A 23,070-nucleotide genomic window follows, 5' to 3' on the forward strand; every position below is an offset into this window, starting at 1 on the left:
ATTTTCTCACCGAAATTCCCATGCATTTTACCCCATATCTTCATACACCCAATTTTTTGTCCTTACTTCACCCCAATGCTTGAAATCCAACGTCGAAAGATAATGTATTCTGGAGACCGAAGCACGCTCGCTCTTTGCGTGATGTAGATTGAAACTCTGATTGTATAATATGAATAACGTGCGGGAGAAAACTGTTTTGCTTCCGGGAAGTTTCTGTGAAACGATTTTGGGAAGCAATATGCGTCCCAAGAATACCCGTAACTTGGATTCGGAAACCACGTTATTGTCATTTGGTCTACGCTGAAAGTGCAGCAGTAAAGTTTACCGCCTCGCTTAAATTTTCAGGCCTGATACGTTACCCGGTCGTTACGGCCTTTCAGGTCAGGAGGTCGAACCTCCGTGATCCATAAATCTATCATCGATTCAATCATTGCAATATTTTTCGAATTCGAAGGTGCGAATGCAGTTGTCTGAACGACGACGTGCAGAGTGCCAATTTAAATCAGGGCAGAGTAAATGCCGAGCAAAGAATGGACGAGCGAATCGCATCCAGGAAAAAAATTTAGAGAGGGGTATGTATCGTGTATAGGGATGGGAAAGAGCAGCAACAGCAACAGCAGCAGAATAGATTTAGATTTATTTTGATTTTATGCCGTGGCCTGTAGGAGCCAATGGGCAATGGGAATACAGAGAGAGAGAGAGAGAGAGAGAAACAAGAACTTAGGGCTTCCACCGGAAAACGTTGTATGAAATTTTCCGAATTTTCATGTGTTTGCTATTCGGGTCTCCATGAAATGTTCCGCTCTCTTTCATTCATTCATATCGCCGATATTTCCCTGGCATCCGCATACCTTGGGGACTTTATCTCGATTTGGCACGGATTTTTTTCTTTTTCTTATTTTTCACCGCGCCATTCGAGTCCGTTTGTGAGCTAATATTCGGTTCGTCGAGCGCAGTAAATGTCTGATGCAATTGCGGAAAATTGTCGCATCGCCGGCTACGTCGCACTACGTCGATCTCTCAATAACGTAATAGCATTATGAATGTTTTACGGATGAAAGTTCGGCCTCGACTGATCCGCGAACGAAAGGTCGTTGAGTCTGGAAACTCGCTCACTAGTCGCAAGGTCGTTCAAAATACTATGGAAGCTTTGAAATTCGCCCTGAGGTTCGAGTGAGAGAAAGAGGGAGAAAGAGAGGGAGATAGAGAGAGAGAGAGAGAGAGAGAGGGATTGTCACGGGGCCTGCAGTGAACCGTGACAGATCTGTACGGTCGGAAAGGCGTCGAAATCGATTTATCGAGTAGGGTTTTGGCCCCAGCCTGCAGTTCCTCACACACGCGGCGATATTCGCTTTCTTCGTCAACGGCTCTCTTATATAACGACTTTTTTTGCGTTCGGCATTTTCCCCTTGCCGGAGCTTTGCAGTGCTAATTCACGCGATGCTCGAATCGCGTTGTTATCTTTCCGATCACGCGTTTCGATTGCTCTCCCCATTCTCAGCTCCATCCATTCTCCGGTGGTTTACTCCCGTTGCAAAAGTCTGGGGATCCGACCCCTCGAGCCCTCCAACACACCGAAGTTGTGCCAGACTTTTTTGCTATCCATTCGTCCACCGACAGTTAGCCCTTTGCTTTCGCCGCAAAAACGGACCGCTCGAGACGCGGTGAGCTCGATCCTTCTTGATTAAAAGGTTCCTAGACCCGTTATACGACCGAAACAATGGAACGGCGAAAGATAATCTGCATCTAGATATATATTTATATATATATATATATATATATATACGCCGGTTCGATTAAATCTGAGCGAGGTCTGTTGTTCCCTAACTGACAACACGCGTTCATTCGCCTTCTCGTGTATACTCTGTAGATCGCGGTAAATGCAGAATCAAAGGTTTACGGCACAGGAACAATGCCACCCTGCATACCCGAAGCCTATCGGGATTACAATATCATGGAAAGGGTAGCTCGCCTTTAGGTACCGTTTATCAATTGCCTTCGGTGCGGGGTTTTCCGTTCGTTTTATAAAGCTTCGAAGATCGTGCCGATTAAATTGAACGAGGTAGTTAATATTAAAGCGTAATTTGTGTACAGTTTCTAGAATCGTTCAGCTTCCTCTTATATTACCCACATATACGTATTAATGTTTCATAATTTACAGTGGTGATGATCGTCGAGATGGGATGGCTCTGCGCCGGTATCGCGTGGCTGGTTAAACACTACAGTACCTGCCCGATTGACCAGGCGAAGGGTTTTATTTTGGGTGAGTTAATATAATTGAAACGCCGCGGGCCTTCAAAATCTCGTTAAAGAGAAAAAAAGGAAAGCATCAAAAAAAAAAAAAAAAACAAATAATTAAAAAAAAGAACAAAACGGAAAATTTTCAGCGGCTTTCAATGTCGGGTCAATTATTGAAAACTTTCTCCGCGACTAACTACCCTCGATTGAAATCAACTGCTAATCGAATTGTGATTGAATGCGATCAGGACTTGTGATTTCGAACTGGTGCGTGTTGGCCTCTGTGCTGGTCACGGTGTGGTGCACGTTTGACGCTGCCGGCCGATCCTGGGTTAAAATGAAGAAATACCAGCGGAGTATGCGGGAAGCGGAAACGCGGGGTGGTGGCAGGCTACACTACAAGCGCAGCGGAAGTAGAAACAGGAATTGGAGACAGCGGTAATAACGCGGCTATACGGCATATTCGGATTTACAGATCCGCATTACCGTGCAGCTTTGCAAATCTGTCTTGATTAGAAATACCGTGATTTAATTTAATTAATTTCCCGTTCTCTCTGTTCTTTTCTTTTTTTTTTTCTTTCTTTTCTTTTCTTTTGATAAGTGCAGAAAAGTGATACGAGCTTATCAGGATAGTTGGGACAACAGATGCAGGCTACTGTTCTGCTGCATGGGAAACTCGGACAGGAACAGGGTGAGTTGCGGGCCGGGTTTACTGTGCTTTTGAGATTGTTTCAGAACGTATTTGGACGTTCGCTTTTGAGGCCTATAAAACGTGATGCATCTATAAACGTATATTTCTCATGCGCAGAATTCGTTCGCGGACATCGCCCGACTGTTGAGTGATTTCTTCAGGGACCTGGACGTTGTACCGTCGGATGTTGTCGCTGGATTAGTACTGCTGAGGAAGTTTCAGAAGATCGAGAGGGAGCTGATAGTCAAGCAGAGGAAAAACGACACGTACGAATTTCTTTCCGGAGTACCAGTCACCCCGAGGACCAAATTCTTATCCTTGACCGAAGACGGTGATCTTGATCACTTTCAGGCCGCCATTCATTACATGCATTTCGCTCTTGCGGCCTACGGCTGGCCAATTTTCCTCATAACTCATTCCACTGGGTTGTGTCAACTCTGCACCAGGTAAGACGAAGCGTAATTTTTATTGCGTGTCAATTTATACAGCACACAAATCTTTCCGAATAACTGTGTGGTTTTGTATGCGTGAAAAATTAGAATTAATTAAACAGTTAGAATTATCGTGACAACTCGATCGTGAAATTTGTTCGAAGATGTTTCGAGGCTCTGTAACAGTTGTAATAAAAACTCAGCAATTTCAAGTACTTCTGAAATAGAAAGAATTGTGAAATTTTACACCTAAAGCATTTTGCACGCTGGCCTCGTGTCTGCAAGGTGTTCAACCCTGAGGCGGAACTTATGGATTAGAAAAAGAAAGCCTCGTGAGTGTGGTTATTCTCATTTCCCAGATTGAGGTGCGGCTGTTTCCCGTGCAGAAGAAACGATGACGAGGCGACAGTCGTCGACGACAATTGCTGCCAGTGTAATTATGCGGCACTTAGACGAATGGTGGAAGTTGGCGAGGTGGAAGTCGTCTACGCGACTTACCACGTCGACGTTGGAGAAACGCCGTTCTTCGTCGCTCTGGATTACACGAGGAAAAAGGTACGAAGACACCGGAATGCGAAACGTGTTCCGTTTTAGTATCGTTCCGCCATTGGAACAGACACTGTTCGTATTACCTGGAAAAACTCGTTCTGACAATGGCCGATCCATATCCAGGTGGTGGTTAGTATACGTGGTACTCTCAGCATGAAGGACGTGATAACCGACTTGAACGCCGAGGCGGAAGTACTGCCGTTATCACCGCCCAGGGAAGACTGGCTGGGACACAAAGGGATGGTGCAAGCGGCCGAGTATATCCGAAAGAAGCTGCGGGAGCAAGGAATCATCGCCAGAGCGTTGGCCAAAGTCAGTTATTTTCACAAACCGTTCAACGATCTTACTTTACATCACATGCTTGTCATTCCGACATACCCAGGCTGTAAAAGTGCAGACACGTTGGAAGTAACGCCTGCAGAGCCGGTCGAATTAGCGGGCTTTAATTATCGCGACGTAAAAAGACTGATGAAATTTCTCCGCGTCTTCCAGGTGATAAAGTTCATAATTTTCTCACTCCCGCAGGATCCGACAAGAGGTACGCATCAGTTCGGGTTGACGTTAGTCGGGCATTCGTTGGGTGCTGGCACCGCAGCGATTCTCGCAATTTTATTGAGGCAGGAATATCAGGATCTCTTATGTTTCTCTTTCGCTCCGCCCGGCGGTCTTCTGAGCATGCCTGCCCAGCAGTATACCCAGGAATTTATCACGTCCGTCGTTGTCGGTAAGGACGTCGTTCCAAGAATAGGACTCAGACAAATGGAAAGCCTTCGTGCGGACCTCATTAACGCCATCAAAAGGAGCGTTGACCCGAAGGTAGAGACCCGCAATTAAACAGCCCTCCGACCCTTTGTCTTTGCCAAAATTTCTACCGTACGGCAGACGTGAGAGAGAATCTCGCGTCTTTCCAACTTTTCGACGTCGCAGTTCCTGCGGCTTTCATGTACTGTGAATTCGCGTTCACTTCTGTCGTTCTTCTCTCAGTGGAAAACGATCGCATGCTCGGTGATGTGCTGCGGATGCGGTTCGACTCCGACTTCAGCTGCGAACCTTGAGGCTGGCGGCTGCATCAGCGAGTACCAAAGAGACAAGGACCAGGCAAGATCTCAGACGGTAGTTCCGAGCGACTCGAGGATCGCGCTGACGCTTCACAGACCGCTGTATCCTCCAGGAAGGATAATTCACGTGGTGCGACATCATACTAACAAGAACGAGTGAGTCTGCAGCTTCTACTTCGCGCGACGAATTGTATCGTATACAGGAGAAAGAAAAATTTATACTTGTCGGGAAAAATTTTCGTGCTGGAGGCGGCTTGTTCTTTACTTGACTTGGAAAAGTTTTGGATTGAAAGTGTGTTTCCGTTGTTCGCGGAGAAAAGTTGATTGCTTGAGAAACTTTAGATGAGAATTGGCTTCCCCTGGAATTTGCAAATTTCTTTCGAATGCTGAATTCACGCTTTCGATGCAAACTTACTCTTCTCATGTTTGGATAAAAATGCATAGAAATAATAAGAAACAAAGACACGCTAGCATGTTGATACTAACGCCAATTAACCTGACACGTTTTTATTTATAGGCAAAAGTATGAGTCCCGTTGGAGGTATGTTTATCACGATTAAGTATACTACATTATCATACTGTTCCAGGAAATATCATATTCTAGGTATTATGCATCTTGGGGAGACTCGCAGCATGCAACCATGGGTCTTATTACTGTTAGTTATATTTATTCACGCGTGTCGTACCTATGTACTGCAACGTTTTCCTCTATAATAGTTTCAACCTACGTCCCCCATCCGTGTTTGCCTTCAACCCCATCCATACGAAGTATTGTACTAGTCCTCAAAGGCCTTTATACGATGAGTTACGTGGCAGACTAGGAACCCTTGAAACTTTCAAGTTTTCAATTTCAATCACCTCCGTCTTTCAAATACCCTATTGTTAATATCGTTTGGCGTCGGTATCAAAGCGAAGAATTTCAACAGTTGAATAACCGCTAACTTATGCGGTCTTCATATCGCATCGTTGGAGTATTGCTCACACGATCCGTACGTTAAGCTCTGAGATGATCCAAATGCCTTTTGAACTGGCTTCTGCAAGTAGCACACGCACATTTTCTGGCACCGTTCGCTCGAAAAGCGTACGGAATTCAACACGAGTCCAATAACTAGATTCGTGTATGGAAATCGTCAGAATAATCTGAGGTGATTCTAATTTTTTTTCCTTTCTTACTACTGTTATTAGCATAATTTATTTGAAGAAAAATTCTTTTTCCTCTGACTTGAAGTTCTTCACCGATTTCCATAAACGGTCGTATATCACAACTGCAGTAACCATGAAAACCTAACAATTTGCATAGAGAATAACCGTAGAACTTTTTTTTAAAAAGGCTAACGAATCCGAAGTTGAAATGTATACGAAGCTTGTTAAAAATTCAGCAACGTCGTTAATTTTTCATACACACGTGTACACAAATGTAGATTTACTCACGGTCGGAGTATTAACATTACTGAAATGCAGCGTACATAAAACATCTCCAAGGATTCCTGGTCCCCCGTAAATAGCGATTTATTTATTATTCCCAACACTGCATGATGGAGTAATGAGTCCGTATAGGTTGGTATAATTGAAAATGTATCGTGTGTCCGTTTTAAATCTGTAATCTTGATTGAATCTTACCCACACCACCTTTGCATAGCTTCTTACAGTGACATAGCGTGGAAGTCTCTCTATTCTAATTCCCTCGTCCGATTATCACGCCTCCTTCTATCCATCCCAACACCGTGTTGTCCGATAAACCTTTCACCCGAACCCGCGACGATAATTCTTTCGTACCGATGATCATGCTCTCCGTTTTAAAATTACAGGCAAGTCCTGAGGAAGCGTGAGCCCGTCTATCAGGCCCTCTGGGCTGGGCCCTGCGACTTTGACGAGGTCCTGATCAGTCCGGTTATGATCCAGGACCACATGCCGGACACGATGTTGAACGCCTTGAACAAGGTAAGCCTAGAGAGAAACGGTTCTTCCGTCGTCGTTACCGGTCAGCCGAGCAGAAGGTCGGTCAGTAGAAGTCCATCGGTGAAGCCAGGGTTCTACGAGCCCCTCGAGAATAGCATTGACGCTCCGGATCTCGCCGGGAAAGTTATTCATAAAGACGCGGATCCGTCGCCTTCCAATATCTCAGGGGATAGCCCGACATTTGGCGAACCGGAATATCCCCGGAGTTCCGTAGGTCTCATTAACGTTTCCGAAGACGTTCCGCGTTCCAATCGCATAGCGATCATTGCCGACGTTGAGATAGTTTGATCATGTCATAGTTTCTGACAAATTCGAGGTTCCCTCGTCTTCGGTATATTCGTTTTTTCTTCTCCCTTACAGTTAGAAACGTTCATTTTTATTTTTAGACAACATTTTTTCAACATTTGCACATGTATCATCGCTACACCAACGGAACAGAATTAATTTAACGCATAATTTGTAATTTATCACAGAGTATTATATCAATATACGATTGTAGCGAATAATCGATAAATTTACCTTTACGATTTACCGATCTGCTGAAGTGCTGCATCGTTTAAGATGCGCGGAAGTAGTTCCTGGCTGTTGTGTGTAGTTAGTTTTTTTTTTTTTGAGGGGGGGGGGGGCATTACACGTACAAAGGATATGCATTGCATATGTTACACCGAGCTCCGAGTATTAAAGATGATCCACTACAAAAGTATTCGAATTACACGCGAGTGCTTTGAGTACATATACTGGCCGCATAATTACCTATACTCTGCACAGTATAATTACACAATATGATCCAAGGATTTGTTAGGTGAATTTTATTTCCAATTTTGACTCTGACTCGTACTGTGATTGTTCTATTATAATTATTACTATAATTGTGGTTTTCTTAAACTCTTACCGTCTTATGTTTATTGCCTTTGTTATTGCTAAAATAAACTACTATTGCTTCGCCGGTATTAATGTACAATAGATATTAATAATTAGATAGATTTTTGACCACTTTTACGATAGTTCGTTCAGTTCATTTTAGTGTTAACATTATTATATAGTACTAGTTTTATTGTCATTATTATTTGAATATTTATACTATTATCATTATTCTTATTATTATTTCACTTCTGGTTCGAATACAATGTCATGTAACGTACTAAACTCAGACAGTACCGGTTGCCACATACTTATAACAATATGCATGACATCAGCGGAAAGTGAAACACTGCATGACGAGTAAATTTTACTATATAGTATACTATACTTTAAGATTGGATTATAGGCTCAAGTTTTTATTTATCACGCAATGTACCCATCAATGGAGAAAACTGTAAGTTCTTGTGGGTTTTGAAAGTTGTAGTATCCAGTTAATTGCATTTATCATCCAGATATATATGATATACAGATCGCAGACTGATATAACATGTCGTATGCATTTTAATTTACACCTAACCGTGATATTTATGAAATTAATACTTGAAGCAAGAAACAAATAAATTTCATCGGTATGTATTGCTCGTTAATACGTTATATATACTTATGTAACTATAATTTATGTTATTGTACATGTTGTTTTTGTTTAATTTATCAATTTAAGAAAAAAAGCAAGAAGACCACTTTTTATTTGATTAACTGTACTGTGTGCCTCTAAAATTACATGATACTTTTGGCAGGTTTTTGTAAAAATTTTGTTTCTCCTAACCCATTGTTTGTTTATTTATCACATATCTTATCACCTCGGTGGGGAATATTTTCCTTCAAAATCCGTGAAAATACCGTCGATGAATTTGAATAGTACAATTTTGTCATTTTGTTTTGAGTTGTTTAATTTTATCAAGAGCTTGTCCATCGCGCTGGCACTGTAAAAAATGACCTTATAATTTTTTTTTCTTTAACTGTCATACAAAATTTTCCCGATCAATTTTCAGCATGCCTATCAGAGAAAACGCGCTCAGTAGCTAACAGTAAGCATCGGTACAGTGTCGTCTAGACCCTACATGACCTTACACGCTTGATCTGTGTACACAACTGGGAAATAAATTGATCGGCAATATAGCTTCAGGTTATAGTTTAGCAAAAAAATGATTGATTTTCAGGTAAGATTTTTACAAGAAAATTTCAGGCTTATCTCATACCCCAGAAACATGCGTGAGTGTGCGGGTTTTGAAAATAATTTCTAAAATAAGAAACAACGTCTGAAATAAAAGTTTCAGTATTAGAGTTGCGAGTTTGATATTTGTTCTGCTCACCGACGATACAGTTTTCTCTTTCGGTTGTCGTTTATAATACGGTCTATAAAAATGAAGGAGACGATCAATATCGTCCCGTTGAAAAGACTCGTGCGGTCTTTCACGCAAATAGTTTATACCCGGACCAACACCAGCTGTCCGGAACAACTGTGCGAAGTTTATCGCGGTTCTAAGGCTTCAAAACTCCGAACTTCCTTTCTTCTAATTTGGTCGAGCGATGGGGTTTAGACCACGATGTGTTATAGATCGAAATTATGCTTGGATGTGCGTAGACATATTTTTGCCTAGTGATTTACTGTCTTGTTTATACCATGGTTATACGTAATCGCGACGTTGACAAGGAGAGGTCCCGCGATAAGACGAACCAATTAAACCAGTAATTTTTCAACGAATTCTTGTGTCGAAACCTAGAGATCCGTGTTTCAACGCTTTACTGAACGGGCATCCGTTAGCGAGTAGAGAAAGAAATATGCATACATCGGAAACATGCTGTTGCGTTATTTTCCGAAAGCAATTTGACTACGAAACAGAAATTACCTACAATTTCGTAGCCCTTGGGTCAATTGGCTGTATATGTATTAAGTCTTGAACGGTCGTTCGGTTAAGGGTGTGTAAATTTGTTTTTTTTTTAAATTCAAATCGATCCGTCCCATCGCGCGACCTCACTTTGCGAGCATGGAAACGCGCCTCTCGATCTTGCTCGCAAAATTACTCAGCCTGTTTATGTCCGTAAATAACGTAAACGATGAACAAAAGGGAAATGTGGCTGAGGGTGTGTGGTGTGTGGATCAGGTGTCGGCGTGCAGAGATCGGAGTGCCGAGATGATGGCTGCGAGGTCGTCGCCCCGTTTGCTCTGTACCGACAACACCCTGGGCGGCATCCAGCTCGAAACACGACAGCGTCCCGACGCCCGCAACGGAGACCGCGACGCCGGCAAAGGTGCCTCCGCCACTGCCACCACACCCTCCCTTCGCCACGATACAAGGTATTAATGAAATATTGGGTGGGCATGCTTCGTTAAGGTCAGTAGGGAGAAGGTTGTCACTAATAAATCTCGATCGCCGTATCATCGTCATTACCGATCCACGGATCGATTCACCCTCTCCACCTTTTCTGCATTACGTATAACGTACCTATGTGTGTATGCTGTAACGCGTGCCCAACGAATCAGCCTGACGAGTAATTGGCTGTGAAGAAGCGACGTCGGGCCGTTTGATACCACGAGAAAAAGTTCTTCGGCGTACCTGCTTGTCTTCCTAAGATCAGAAGACCGTCGTATATTCGACTGGATCCGCCTTTCCAGTCAGCCTGGAGTCAATCAGTTCGTAATTATTTAAATTTATGAACTTGTATCACACCTTGTGTGCGGGACTTCTTATTCACTCGTCCTTTGTATCTGTAATATCAAAGCTTTCGCAGCTCTCATTTGCCACAGCTAAACTTCGCCACTTTTACCATCATTCCTGTGCAAATTGTTGAGATTTGAGCGCAGAACGTTCGTGGTAATCTATAATCAAGTACGGTGATTATAACCGGTTGTGTGTAATCTAAAGCTCAATTATCGCATCACCCACGTCACGTATACAGTTCGCAAATCACTGCAAGATTAATTTCCGTAGATATATTGTACGAAATCATTTAAATTATCATTTTTCAATTCATCATCAGCGCACCGCAGGCTTGTTACGTAATCATTCGTTACATTGCGTCACATACATATAGTTGCTTGGAGATGTTGGTTTCTTATTGACTAAATTATGCCGCGATCAGACCGGTCTCTTGATTATTCCTTGATTAAAATGATGCCGGAGATTTTTCAGCAGGCCATCGCAAGCGATTTTGTAGTCTTCAATTTTGTTTTTTAAACCATCTGAATTTTCCCAACCTGTAGCTAATAAATCTATTTCGTTTTATTTTGCTGCAGTTTTATATAACAGCAGCGTTTCGTCGGTCTGCAGGTCAGTTCGCCTATTTTTGAGAAAAAATATTTTTTGATCGGCAAGGCCTTTCTGCCAAAATGTGCGACAACCTTGTCTCTACGTTGTTTTACTGGCGACTACGGAATATCGATTTTTATGCAGCTGGTTTTTCCCGCTGCATTTTGTCTTGTGATCGTAACCCAAGGTTTCTTAATTAATTGTATACAACATTGTACGCGGAATGAATTACCGTTGACAACAAATATTTTTATTTCTATCACGATTTGTTTATCAATATTAGTCAATTGTGAGGCATGTAAAATACCGAATTTTATGAATTGCGTCAGGCGTGTTAGGTATCACAGTTTGGAATTGATATTCAGTTACTTGTTGGGCCTTTGCACGTGATGATACCAATTATTGTACAGTAAACGGACAGAAATATGCACAAGAGTAACATGTTACACTGGAGAAAAAGTAACGAGTAGATACGTAAAGTTGTTCGCTGTCGATCAGGCATGGAAACGAGCATTGCGCCGTAGGAATTGAATGTTTATTATATTTAGTTTCTCTAATTTTTCGTTTCTCTTTTTTTGTTATTATTACCATGTCGCTGGTATCGTAGTAGCGGTAAATTCATATTTATTATACACGGCTTGTTGGCTTTATCGCTTTACATTACTTGGCACACTTATATTTTCGCTGCATGCAAAAATTCACCTACATATCATTCAGGCAGTCGACACTCACTGCAATTCATCGATCCTAATGTTTAATGACGAATGTTATTCCCTTTGGTAAATATACTTTAATGTACAGTCGTGTATCTGCCGTTATATTTCAAAAGTAGCATTACTCATCTATATCTAATCGTTCGGTATAACGTATCGACACCGGTTGTGAAAAAATAAGTAACGTTCGTTGCAGTCAGGACTATAAACGAATACGTATACGTACTGCTGATTGGTTATAATTCAAATTGGCGTTCTTGTTCATGTTTTCAAATTACAAGCAGTGTAAGTTCCGCTTTGAGATAAAAATTTTGGAGGTAAATAATTTTTATCTCATTAGGGTTATCGTAAACCCTTTCTAAATGAAATGCAAACGGCCTTTTGTTATCTGGAGAAGTTTAATACAGAGAACTGCTGAACTTCGTACGGAAAGTTAGAGTTCGCAAAATATGGGGAAATTAGTTTGCGATGTTCGAAAAATATTTAGGGAATTCCGGCTTGAGTTTAAAAACTTTTTTCTTATTGTCAACTTATCATAGTCACTTCAATAGCAATCCTTGCATTGCACCATTCCAAAATTTAAGACTTGACAAATTACTTTCTACATTGTCAATACTTTTACCGTTAGTTTCAGAGCGTATAAGAGTGCACGTTTGAGAAATTCTCATTCCTCATACGATCAGCAGTTTTAAAGAACCTCGCAAACAGCCGCAACTGCATCGATTCTGTAAAATTGCTTAAATTCTACCAATTTCAAACTTTCTACTATACGGATCAATGTAAAAGATGCACTCTCTGCTATAACTTCAAAGTCAGCAACAACTTGCAAGGATTTTTCAGATCACACGGGCCTTTTGCGTGGAAGATATCGATTTGCGCTCTGTTTGGCGTATGGTATACCATTCCACTCGTTGTCAGTAAGAAAGCGGGTACTAGTTTCGATTGACATTTTTCACTTTATACCGAAAGAAATGAATCGATGTAATTAAACGATTACGATAATTGGCATTCAATATAGTCGCGTAACGTACCCTGGGAGACAGCAAACATTCAAATCCAAGAGAATGGTATCTGATAGGAAGACTATTACAGTTTGGAAAAGAATTTTTTAGTTTGTACCAAGTATAACGTGAATTAAGTAATGAAAACATTAAAACCGTAAAAATTTGCACGATCACTTCTGCGCGACGATATTCGACATCGCGTCCCCCGTGTGAGGTACAAAAATTGATAAAATTCGTGCAAAAAGAACCTCGTCGCTCCGGCGCGTCCCGACCAGGCGAAAAGGGGCGTCCCCCAAGAAACTCTAATGAAATTATCCCAGGTTATAACGACGCTGGGTCCAGCAAAGCCACAGAGGACCGGAACGTCGGCGCATACGTCTTCGGCGGAGGCCTCGGAGGTCCGGGAGGCCGTCGAGGTCCAGGAGGTCGAGATCGAGCCGGAGATGAGAGCCTTGCTGTCCCCGCCGAGTCCCGCCAAGCTTAAAACAGCCGCAGGAACGCCCCCGCACAGATTGTGCCTCGAAACGAGCTTCACGTCCCTCCACAGACCCCCAGAGTTTCACCGGGACGCGGGGCGCCTGCAACCCAGCCAAGTCTCGAGAGGGCTGCGCTGGGAATACGTCGGTGCTGTTCCGAGATCGAACGATGGAAAATTGTAAGAACCGGAAGCTCCGTTATACCCGAAATCTCGAGGCGGCAGGCACCGAGGCGGTCCCGCATCCCCGTATAAACTACAAACTGCGCACGTACTTACGATTAGGATCTAGAATCATTCTTCGTACACGCGGTTTAACGCGCCTTTGGCGAATGATCTTTTTTACTTTTCCTTCTTTATTTTTCTGTCGAATCACCATCGGGCGTAATGAGACGAGATTTCTTAGCAACCTTCTTACCGTTTTCGCTGCAACCCTGAGTAACCTACTCGTATCTCGCGTGCTCTTCGACCGAATTAACACTCCTTTCTACAGATCCCGAAACTTGGGAGAGTGGGACAACATTCGAGCTTTGGCACCCTTGGCCACGCCGGAAACTCTGTCCGAAGCCTCGAGCGATCCTCCGTCCCCGGTTCCTCCCCCGCGGCCGATGAGGCGGACGCCAAAGATTCCTGGCAATTTATCTACCGCCGCTGATGACCTCAAGAATAATCTACACTTTGCGATGTTGTCCGCTAAGAATTACTTCCTCAAGGAGGAAACTAACGGCAGTCATAGCAGCGGAAACAGCGAGGCGAGCTATGAGAGCGCCAAAAGTCTCGGCGCCGGAATTCCTCCTCCGGTACCGAGGAGAAGAGATTCGGTCATTGTCAGGAGGTATAATTAGACATTCCCGTTATTTGTTTCTTTTTGTTGGTACCGCACTGATGTCGTGATTTGCGTGCTGTAAGTGAAATAAAATTGGAATATATAGGATTTTCTGGACAGATTTTATATAGCTGCAGGTATATAGTTTCGTGCGCAAAAGTATACAGAAATCAGCGAGTATAATAACTCGACGCAAGAAATGGTGGTTAGATGTAGCTTACCGCAAAAAGGTTCGATCTGCAAATTATATGGCTCTGTACTAAGTCATTAAATAGTCGTTAACGTTTATTAGGAGGGTACTAGATCAATTGTTTCCTGTTTGAACATGTTAAATTTTAAGCACTAAGAAATACCGGGTTCCAGATGATCTAGAATTATGTAATTGAAACGTCAGGTTCTCTGACACACGCGCAATATATTAAAACGTACACGTATACGAGCAATTATATAAATAGGTATACTTTCTTCGAGTTGGTCGGGAAGCGTTCGGTTAAAACGCACGTGTTGTATAATATTATCTCGAAAAGCTTGAAACAGACTGATTCAAGTATACAAATGTATGCAACTTTCAATCACGTTACAAAATTCGGTACATACTTATTATACATACGAATGTTGTATGTTAATGTTGCAACGGAGCAGAAAAAAGAAAACATTTCTATTTTGCCAGAGAACATAGAATTTGTACTGCAGCCTGCTGCAGGGATGATATTTCTGAAAACTCGTCCTCGCCATCCTCGAGAATATCTCACACTTCGCCTAGGGTCCAAGATGACTTCGCCAAGGAGGAACACGACACAAACGGATCGAGTTTAGACTTTTACGAAGCACAGGTAAGACCCCAAACATCGTGTATCGTAATATTACATCACGGTAGGGTGACAAAAACGTTAAACTTGTCAGTTCTCGGCTGTAACTAGTTTCTACGTCACTGAGAAAAATTTCATTTGTTCTAGTAACTAGAAAAATTCAGTAAAACAGGTATCGTTAAAAACACCGTTTAAATATTATTGTGATTACGAAAAACGAGGTAAGCGTAACCATTTTGCGCTATTGTCGATTCTTTTTTCGTAATTGCAAGGCAAAATCGGTTTGTTCGGTTTACTCTACTTTTTCAGTCAAATAAGGCTTTAACATCAATTTATCGTTGCACAAGCGTTAAGTTATCGCAACAGTTACAAGAGAATATAGTAACAGTGATCGTAATGAGAAAGAATAGCAACGGATAATAGAATTTCCGGTAACAGCTAGAAAACTAATTTTCATTTTCTACCTAGAACTATATTTTTCGATTGTGGTAAAAAAAGAAAATAGTTAAGGACTGAGCGGTAACTGGAACTAAAAATTTCCCTCAGTGTACGATACAATTGTAGGATTCGTTCGGCCAACGGGAAAGCAGCAACGAAGTCTTTCTGAGCGTCCGGAGTTCCCCGGAGTGCAAGGGTCTGATGACGCCGGCGGTCGACCTGGGGGTCGAATGGAAACGGAAATTTGATCCTCCGAGACTCGGCGGAGACGCCTCCCTGCCCCTTCTTCACGGCCTGTCGCCGACGCCTCCTCACGCGCAGCACAATTCGCCTTTCTTCAACGCGAAACGAAAGAAGTACGTTTACCCGATCACGATGGTCGGCAGGGGTGAAAGTAGTGTATAGTGTATCGCCGTTAGAAAATGGGACCATTTGTAATTTAGTATAATCAGAGCGCAATAGACGATAAAACTGAACATGGCAGTTATGAAATAAAGAAAATGAAGATAAATAAAAAATTAACGATGCCGATAATGATGTATTTAAATGAGAAGCATTAACGATTATATGTATAACAGATTATATATAATAATACAAAGTGTGAAAGAATGAGTGACAAACATTTTATAGAAACTACAACAGATTTTTTTTAATAACATAAAATTTTTATGGTTACCATTCGTTTGATTCTGATTATCGAACGGAATAGTGCTTCCGGATCTCGTAGATTCTTTACTTTCTCGTAAACATGTGTAATACGTTGATGTAGTGAAATAATAGATTACGGTTGTGACGGCATTTATTCGATTTCAAATTCAATTGTGTGGTAAATTATTCTTTTGTCACTCGGTTAAAGTAGTGTAGAATTTGAAAAAAAACGTTTAATGATTGGTTTTGATTATTAAAGAAAAATTACTAAACGATTAAATCTGTTAAGAACACAAAAAAAAAATATTAAAAGAAACATGTTTACTTCGCATATTGTGATGAAAATGTCATAATTCAAATGATATGCGAGAGACGAATGATATGAGTATGACACTCAAGTAGAGATAAAATGTACCTAATTATATTAAATAATTAACACATAAATTTTAAAGCCATTGTACCTATATAAAGAAAGAGAGGGAGAGAGGTTGAGAAAGAGAGGGAAAAAAAAATAATAAACAAAGCAAACCTATACCACGTAGTAACGCATTTATACGTTTTAGCTGAAGAAAAAAACGTCTCAAAACCATCATAAGATATTGCAAATAATAAATGAGATTAGTTTAGAGACAAATAGAGTGCTGTTACGTGTTATCATGAGTATTGGGCGAAGAATAAATTTTTATGAAATAAAAACCCGAATCGAATCGGTAGAATTCAGAATTTGAAAACGAAATTCGAATAATACGCTGTTTCCCTCTCTAGCCGAGGAGCATTCTGGGAGTTCATTTACGATTAACTGCTGCTGCCGTCGCGGGCAGCAAACGAACGTAAAACCTAACCTCAAATCGATGTACTCAAATATAGCGGTTAGAATTACATTTTAGTGTCGTGTCGGAGTTGATTTTTATTTGAAAGAGACTTGTTTGACGAATTTTTGTATCTAAAAGTTGATTCATTTTGTGAAAATCTACAAGTCAGTTCCGCTCTGCATCGTTGAAACGTTCATTCAACACTTCAAAACATTCGACAAGCCTTTCGATAAACATTGTCCCGACAATTGTGCATTGTTTCTTCAACAAAAATGAACTCACTGCCCTTGTAATTGCGCAATGCTGATGTTATGATGCACCAGAATGCAGTATATCACTGCATTCGTACTGATCCTTTTGTGGACGGTGAAAAAGCTACAATGTGAGTAAAATTACATTTCAAATTAACGCGAAATAAGTCCCCGACGTTTTAAAGTTAACAACATAAAGACTTATCCCATGATAATAATATTCTAGCTTTTGACACATGTTTCATTTTACTAAATTCTTTTATCTCCTAACGATGCAGTTTATCTAACATCACTGCAATAACAAAATTCGAAAACACTTCTAGTCGTTTGCTCATGATTTGCAATGATTCATTAGCTTGCATCAACTGGGATTATTTTTCTGTAAACAACACTTGTTAGACTTACGATCCCCATGCCCCGATTTGGGTCATGAACAGTGCTAATACGCTTGAGATAATTTTTAATAACGGATCAGATGGCACACGCTGTCTTGCCTTTCTCAAATTTTATTTATTTATTTTTTTTGGGAACATTGGATTTTCACATTTATTTTACTAAAGTATTTTTTTTTAAACTATGCTTTATCAATAAATCTCATGGAGTGTGGAAAATGACTGGTGCTTGGAATCTTTATTTTGGAACATTCTCAACCTTGCCAAAGTTTTGATCCGATTTCAAACTTGCAAAATTCGTAAAAAATATATTATGTAAGAAGATATGTATTTTTGTTATATCGTTAGGTTCAGACCGGATGAACAATACAGCGGGACACATAGTGAAGCTGGTTGTATCGCCGAAACCAATCGAAGGTGTGGGAATCAGGCCGATTATTCTTAAGAAAGAATCTCAATCTTTGAATTTGACTTGTCAAATTGTTTATCAAAAAACGGAGAGAAATGACATTCCATTACCGTATGAAGATCCACTGCCAACTTACATCGTTGACTGGAAAGCTTTGAATTCGAATGATAATCGGTTAGGGAATTTTGCTGATAATGTTTATTAGTTAACAATTCTTTTTCGCGATTCTCTCATCTTTACACAATTCACACTGCAATTAGGTTCAAACGTGGTCAGAATGAGAACAGCGCTTGGCTCTGGTTTGAGAAGCTCGCGGAAGCAGATGCTGGAGATTACAGCTGCCATGCCATTTCGTTGAACGCGTCTAGACAGCCTAAGGTGTCTGCCGAGATTCATTTGTCTGTCAAAAACCGTAAGTGTGGCTTTGGTTTCGGACAAATGTAGAAAATTTATTACCCTGATATTTTTCCAGAAGTTGGAACATGCGGATCAAACTGGTTCAGATGCTACTCATCCCGTTGCATCAACCGGCGATATCTGTGCGATGGCATGGCCGACTGCGGGGATGGGGAGGACGAAACAGCCGTCGCTGGCTGTGGGCCGGATCCATGTGCCGGAAAGATACCTTGCGGGGAACGTTGTTTACCTCGTGCTTGGTGCTGCGATCTTGGTAACTGTAATGCAAGCTTGCCAATTGTTCGTCCTGACCCACCTGGAATTATTTCTACCGACCAGCAGCGGTTCAATGATATGGGATTTCTGCAAACTACTATCTACACTGTCATTGGTGAGATCAACTTCTTTCTCTACTTTGTGCTGTTCTGAGTGTAATTTTATAGTACCTCTTTTGGTATAAAATTTCACGTTAAAAGTGATTTCAGTCTTTATTAACATTTGTCATCTGATGTCAAACGATTGTTACTTGTAATGAATTGATATTTACATTTCAGGTTGCGCAATGGCATTCATGTTCATCGTTACAATACTAGTTATAATGATATGTAGAGTTCATATGAAACGTGCCATGAATTCGAGATGTCCGCAACAAGTGAGAAATCCAGGGTCGCGACCACGCCATAGCGTCCCATTGTATGATCTTGATGTGTACTTAAATAGAACTGCGGATATTAACAACCAAGGAGGTAAGCAAGATTCAACTCCGAAAAGTATCTATTTATTACCTAATACATCCTACCAAATGCTATACGTTTTTCTAGGGGTCACAGTAACTTATAACATCAATAATGGAGTTCAATTTGTTGGAAGGCCTGTAGAGCCACCACCATATTCTGAAATTGCACCCGTTCCCCCGAGGGAAGGCCCTCCACCCCCATATGTGTCCCGCGAAAATCTGCTTGACTCTCCGATCGTGTCAAACTTGAATTCCAATGAAGTCCAGCAAGCGAACAGTCATAGTTTAACTACGGAATTTATTAGCAACGAAGGTACGGGATCTCGGATTGCTTGTAATTATCAGAACAATCTTAACTCGGCAAGTGTTAATTGTTTTTCGAGTGGTCAGATACCAGGGCCCCAAACTACACCGGGTTTCAATCGTTTCAACATGAGTTTAATATGTGATAATACGTCGAACACGACATTAAATACTTCTACTAGTACAGCTCTTAATACTAGCAGCAATTCGGACTCTAGTAGTAATGATTCTGTCGGGAATTTTGCCATCTGCAGAAACATAACGTCACATTCGCAAAATTTCGAGCCGGAGTATACAGAAACAGATTCACTCTTGACAGAAAATCGTCGCGATGTTCAGACCCAGTGTGCAGATCGTATTGTACGAAGTTCTGATTACCCTTGTACAGTTTTGAACGGCCAAATAACTAATGGAATTCAAGATACGGTTGGAGTTTTAAAGAACACCACTAGTGCAGAGGTTCCTGCATTGTTATCCGATAATCACAGTGGTCAAACTCCTAAAGAAACACTGAACGATGTCAGTAATAACTTTGATTCGAAAATGAGTACAAATTTTCCTGTCAACAAACGGTATGAATCACAAATATTGAAAAACTTGGAAGCAGAATCTTCTTTCTTAGACTCGGAATTCAAAATCTCATGTTCTGGTGAAACTAGGATAAATAAGAATGATAATTCGGTTCAGAAGTCAATTCCAGTTGGGATAAATTCGTTGAGCAATCAAGACATGGATTCTACCTTGCAGAGACTTAGCTCCAAAACAGTTTTGGACCTGAGCTTACTAGGTGAGTCGTCGAAAAATAATTTGTCAAGAAATAATAGCGAAACTGCGAGATCCTTGCCATTTCATTTAAATTTCAACAACCCGGTGCGCGGTTATGTAGAATCTGACAGAGATTTAGGCGGATATAACTCGAGTCTAGTAATTGCAAATGGAGATCCAATCAAAACACACCGTATATTAGAAATGAATAATCTTTCGTCTACAAATGACTCTGTGAAATCCTCCTCCAGAATGAGTACAATTAGGAAAGATTTAAGCGATCGTGTATCAAACGTGTCTTTGAGTCGTGAAAACCTCGCTACATGCACAGAGGACTCACCGACTAATGATGATGAAAGTATGGAACGTTTTCCTGGATATTTGAATATAAAAGACGACCAAATGCTGAGGGTGCCTTTAGTAGCTACTGAAGATAGCTTGGTGAATTACAATAATTTCACTGCCAGTCTGACCACGAGTGATATACTGGAAGATGGCAAACAGACTATTCAATCTGAAGGCAGTATGCCGATAAGAGAAACTGAACCGTTGGTAATGCCTTTGCGTGAGTCGTTTATTGGCGTTCGAAAAGAAGAATGAAAATATTTTTAATAACAACTATACGAAAACGATTTTACACGGCCTCGATGAGGTGAAATTTTAGTGCACAGCACATTTGAATTCAAGAAAGTGTTCTTATATCGATGACGCGACAGTGACCCGTGTTTTTTTGGTTTGTCGAATACATTTCTACTGTTGATCGTAAAAATAAGATGGCAGCAGCTAATCAAAGTTGATGTAGAAAACAGACTCATATACAAGCTTAAACGCAGGCGGTTTTTCATTTACTAGAAGACTAAGGTGATAATCTATTACACTTGGCAGCATAGAATACATATTGCACTTGCAATCAGTAAAGCTCTTATACCTCGGCTCACTGTTGCAAGAGTATTAGTGCAGTAGTGACGGCAGTTAACTCAGCTTTAAGGAGAAACAAAAAATTAACTCAATTAAAAAACGAAGTCAGTCTTCCCAATTCAAGTTTCGCCAATCCTAAACTATTATCAATTATTCGTTTCTTTAATTTTTTTTCCCAGCCCACATTTTATGCGAATATTTTTACGAAGTATGAAGAGTATTTACGAAGTATTATAGGACAGGATCATTTCATACGAAATTGTGCAATCGATTCACGCTCATATCTCCGAAGTGGCTAATGTTTTTCTAATCCTCCTATCGTAATAAGTAACGTGCACGACAAATATTGAATATGCCTAAAAAAAATTTGTCGGAGATTTGAATTTTCAACGGTTTTATCTACAATAAGGTCGAGTTAACTGCAAAAATTCTCATTCTATATGAAATTTTGGACATTGGAATCGGGTTCTTCAGGCAATTTCACATAAGAAATGTTACTTACAATTATTCTTACGCTCACGGAAAGAGTAGACACATTTTTTTACGACTTATACGTCGTAATTGTCGCTGAAACCGTTGAAAATTCATACAGCATGAAATGGCTGCACCATTTGATGAAGAATGACCGAATATATCCTTGATTATTCAACTTCACTAATAATAGGTAATGAATTTTATTTAATTTCTCATATTTAACAATTTTGTTCTCGAATTTTCGAATAAATATAGTAATTATATAATCGTAACTTACAATTAGTTATACGAAATGAAATTCACTCAACTATCAAGGATATAGAAAAAAAAGTTACGATATCTTGCAATAATCATTGTAATGCCTCTATTAAAGCTGATAGATTTTAAATCTAATATTAGATAGTGTCAATCTATATTTAAACTAGACATACGTATTGAGAATCAATTGACTTAATAATAATGGTTAAAGTACAGTAGACAATAAGGGATTAACGCATGCATTATGCAGAATGCCAATTGTAGATATATTCAAAAGCTGTGTGTGAATATTTTATGCATTGTGTTCAAGAAAAGACTAGAGAATATTTTTGATTGCATCGACATCGGCGGTCATTCATATCAATGTTATAAAAGAAGACATGTAATAAAACTAAAAAACAAAAAGAATGTAAGGAAATCGGATATGAAAGGAATCGTCTATAATGCGTTACATATCGAGTGAATGATGTTGGAATATAACATCTTACTGCATTGTGATTATTTACATAGGTATACATGTATGTATGTACAAAGATATAGTTGTACATTTTTTTAGGATCCTGCTTAGAGTTGTTTTTGCGTTCCGTTTTTATTGCGCACACGTTTTCAGAGGCTCAACTACAGTATACTACATGAATACGTGCGTTTCGAATTGATGCACATCGATAATATACGTAAATTTACGGGTCGGAAACCCCCCCCCCGAATATCATAAAAAATGTTATACGTCAGTGAAAACTGCAAGAATCAGATCTCCTGTTAAATTATAAAATTGTTGAATCGATTGACCCTTGGGTTACCATGCCTACTGTAAACTTAAGAATTGAATATTCTAATAGTATCTATACACAATTTTTCCCGCTATTTCTCATAATAATATTGTTTACTATTATACCATGATGTTGAAAATATATTGCCATTTTCAATTACTGTTATATTCCTATTTACATATTTACTTCACAGTAGTTATACCTATAACTACTCTTCACCTACTCAGCAACTTCCTCATTTTTCCAGATCCGACACCAGCCTGGACGGCATTGTGTAAAAGTGTACTAATCCCATGTAGACTCCAAATGCCACCGCCTAACTCCACCTCATTCCCAGTTGTAAATGAGCGCATTGCAATGTAACGTACGTACATATCACAAACACAACTTGTGCAAATGTACTTATCACGAGTAGATATACTTATCGTTGTCAAAAATGTCTCCCGAGGAGAGATGAAAAAGTTTCGTCTGATTCAATAGTGTATCTGTTTTTAAATCCGTCATGGTTGCGCCGATATAATTTTTTTTTATATATATATATAATAAGATAATTTTTTTTTATGAACAGAAATAAA

The 23,070-nt window shown here is 40.3% G+C and overlaps 2 protein-coding genes across 17 annotated transcripts in view; both read left to right on the forward strand.

Moving 5' to 3' along the window:
- The window catches only part of inaE (inactivation no afterpotential E), a 45,978-nt gene extending 29,607 nt beyond the window's left edge, over positions 1-16,371 (forward strand). For 7 of the 14 annotated variants that reach the window (XM_046623136.2, XM_046623141.2, XM_046623138.2 and 4 more), the window contains 14 exons: positions 2,162-2,263; positions 2,487-2,676; positions 2,845-2,929; positions 3,047-3,375; positions 3,720-3,915; positions 4,033-4,221; positions 4,435-4,725; positions 4,894-5,123; positions 5,485-5,508; positions 6,776-6,908; positions 13,136-13,470; positions 13,784-14,125; positions 14,787-14,949; positions 15,490-16,371. In XM_046623136.2, the coding sequence (XP_046479092.1) occupies positions 2,162-2,263; positions 2,487-2,676; positions 2,845-2,929; positions 3,047-3,375; positions 3,720-3,915; positions 4,033-4,221; positions 4,435-4,725; positions 4,894-5,123; positions 5,485-5,508; positions 6,776-6,908; positions 13,136-13,470; positions 13,784-14,125; positions 14,787-14,949; positions 15,490-15,768 (2,888 nt within the window). In that variant the 3' untranslated portion in view covers positions 15,769-16,371. Of the gene's footprint in view, positions 1-2,161; positions 2,264-2,486; positions 2,677-2,844; positions 2,930-3,046; positions 3,376-3,719; positions 3,916-4,032; positions 4,222-4,434; positions 4,726-4,893; positions 5,124-5,484; positions 5,509-6,775; positions 6,909-9,916; positions 10,147-13,135; positions 13,471-13,783; positions 14,126-14,786; positions 14,950-15,471 lie in introns of those variants that run through there. The other 7 variants (XM_046623146.2, XM_046623147.2, XM_046623144.2 and 4 more) reach the window with 7 other exon arrangements.
- A 316-nt stretch (positions 16,372-16,687) lies between these two features.
- Positions 16,688-22,660, forward strand: LOC124217478 (uncharacterized). 3 transcript variants are annotated; one of them, XM_046623155.2, is made up of 6 exons: positions 16,688-17,205; positions 17,790-18,049; positions 18,136-18,287; positions 18,348-18,662; positions 18,826-19,017; positions 19,093-22,660. In XM_046623155.2, the coding sequence occupies exons 2-6, from the start codon at positions 17,826-17,828 to the stop codon at positions 20,673-20,675; spliced, it is 2,466 nt and encodes an 821-aa protein (XP_046479111.1). In that variant the 5' UTR covers positions 16,688-17,205; positions 17,790-17,825; the 3' UTR covers positions 20,676-22,660. The 3 variants fall into 3 exon arrangements, with proteins under 3 accessions (XP_046479111.1, XP_046479109.1, XP_046479110.1); XM_046623153.2 differs by having other exon boundaries at positions 17,815-18,049; XM_046623154.2 differs by having other exon boundaries at positions 17,815-18,049; positions 18,351-18,662.
- The last annotated feature ends 410 nt before the right edge of the window (positions 22,661-23,070 follow it).

Source organism: Neodiprion pinetum, chromosome 4 (genome assembly GCF_021155775.2).
Source record: "Neodiprion pinetum isolate iyNeoPine1 chromosome 4, iyNeoPine1.2, whole genome shotgun sequence".
NCBI lineage: Eukaryota > Metazoa > Arthropoda > Insecta > Hymenoptera > Diprionidae > Neodiprion > Neodiprion pinetum.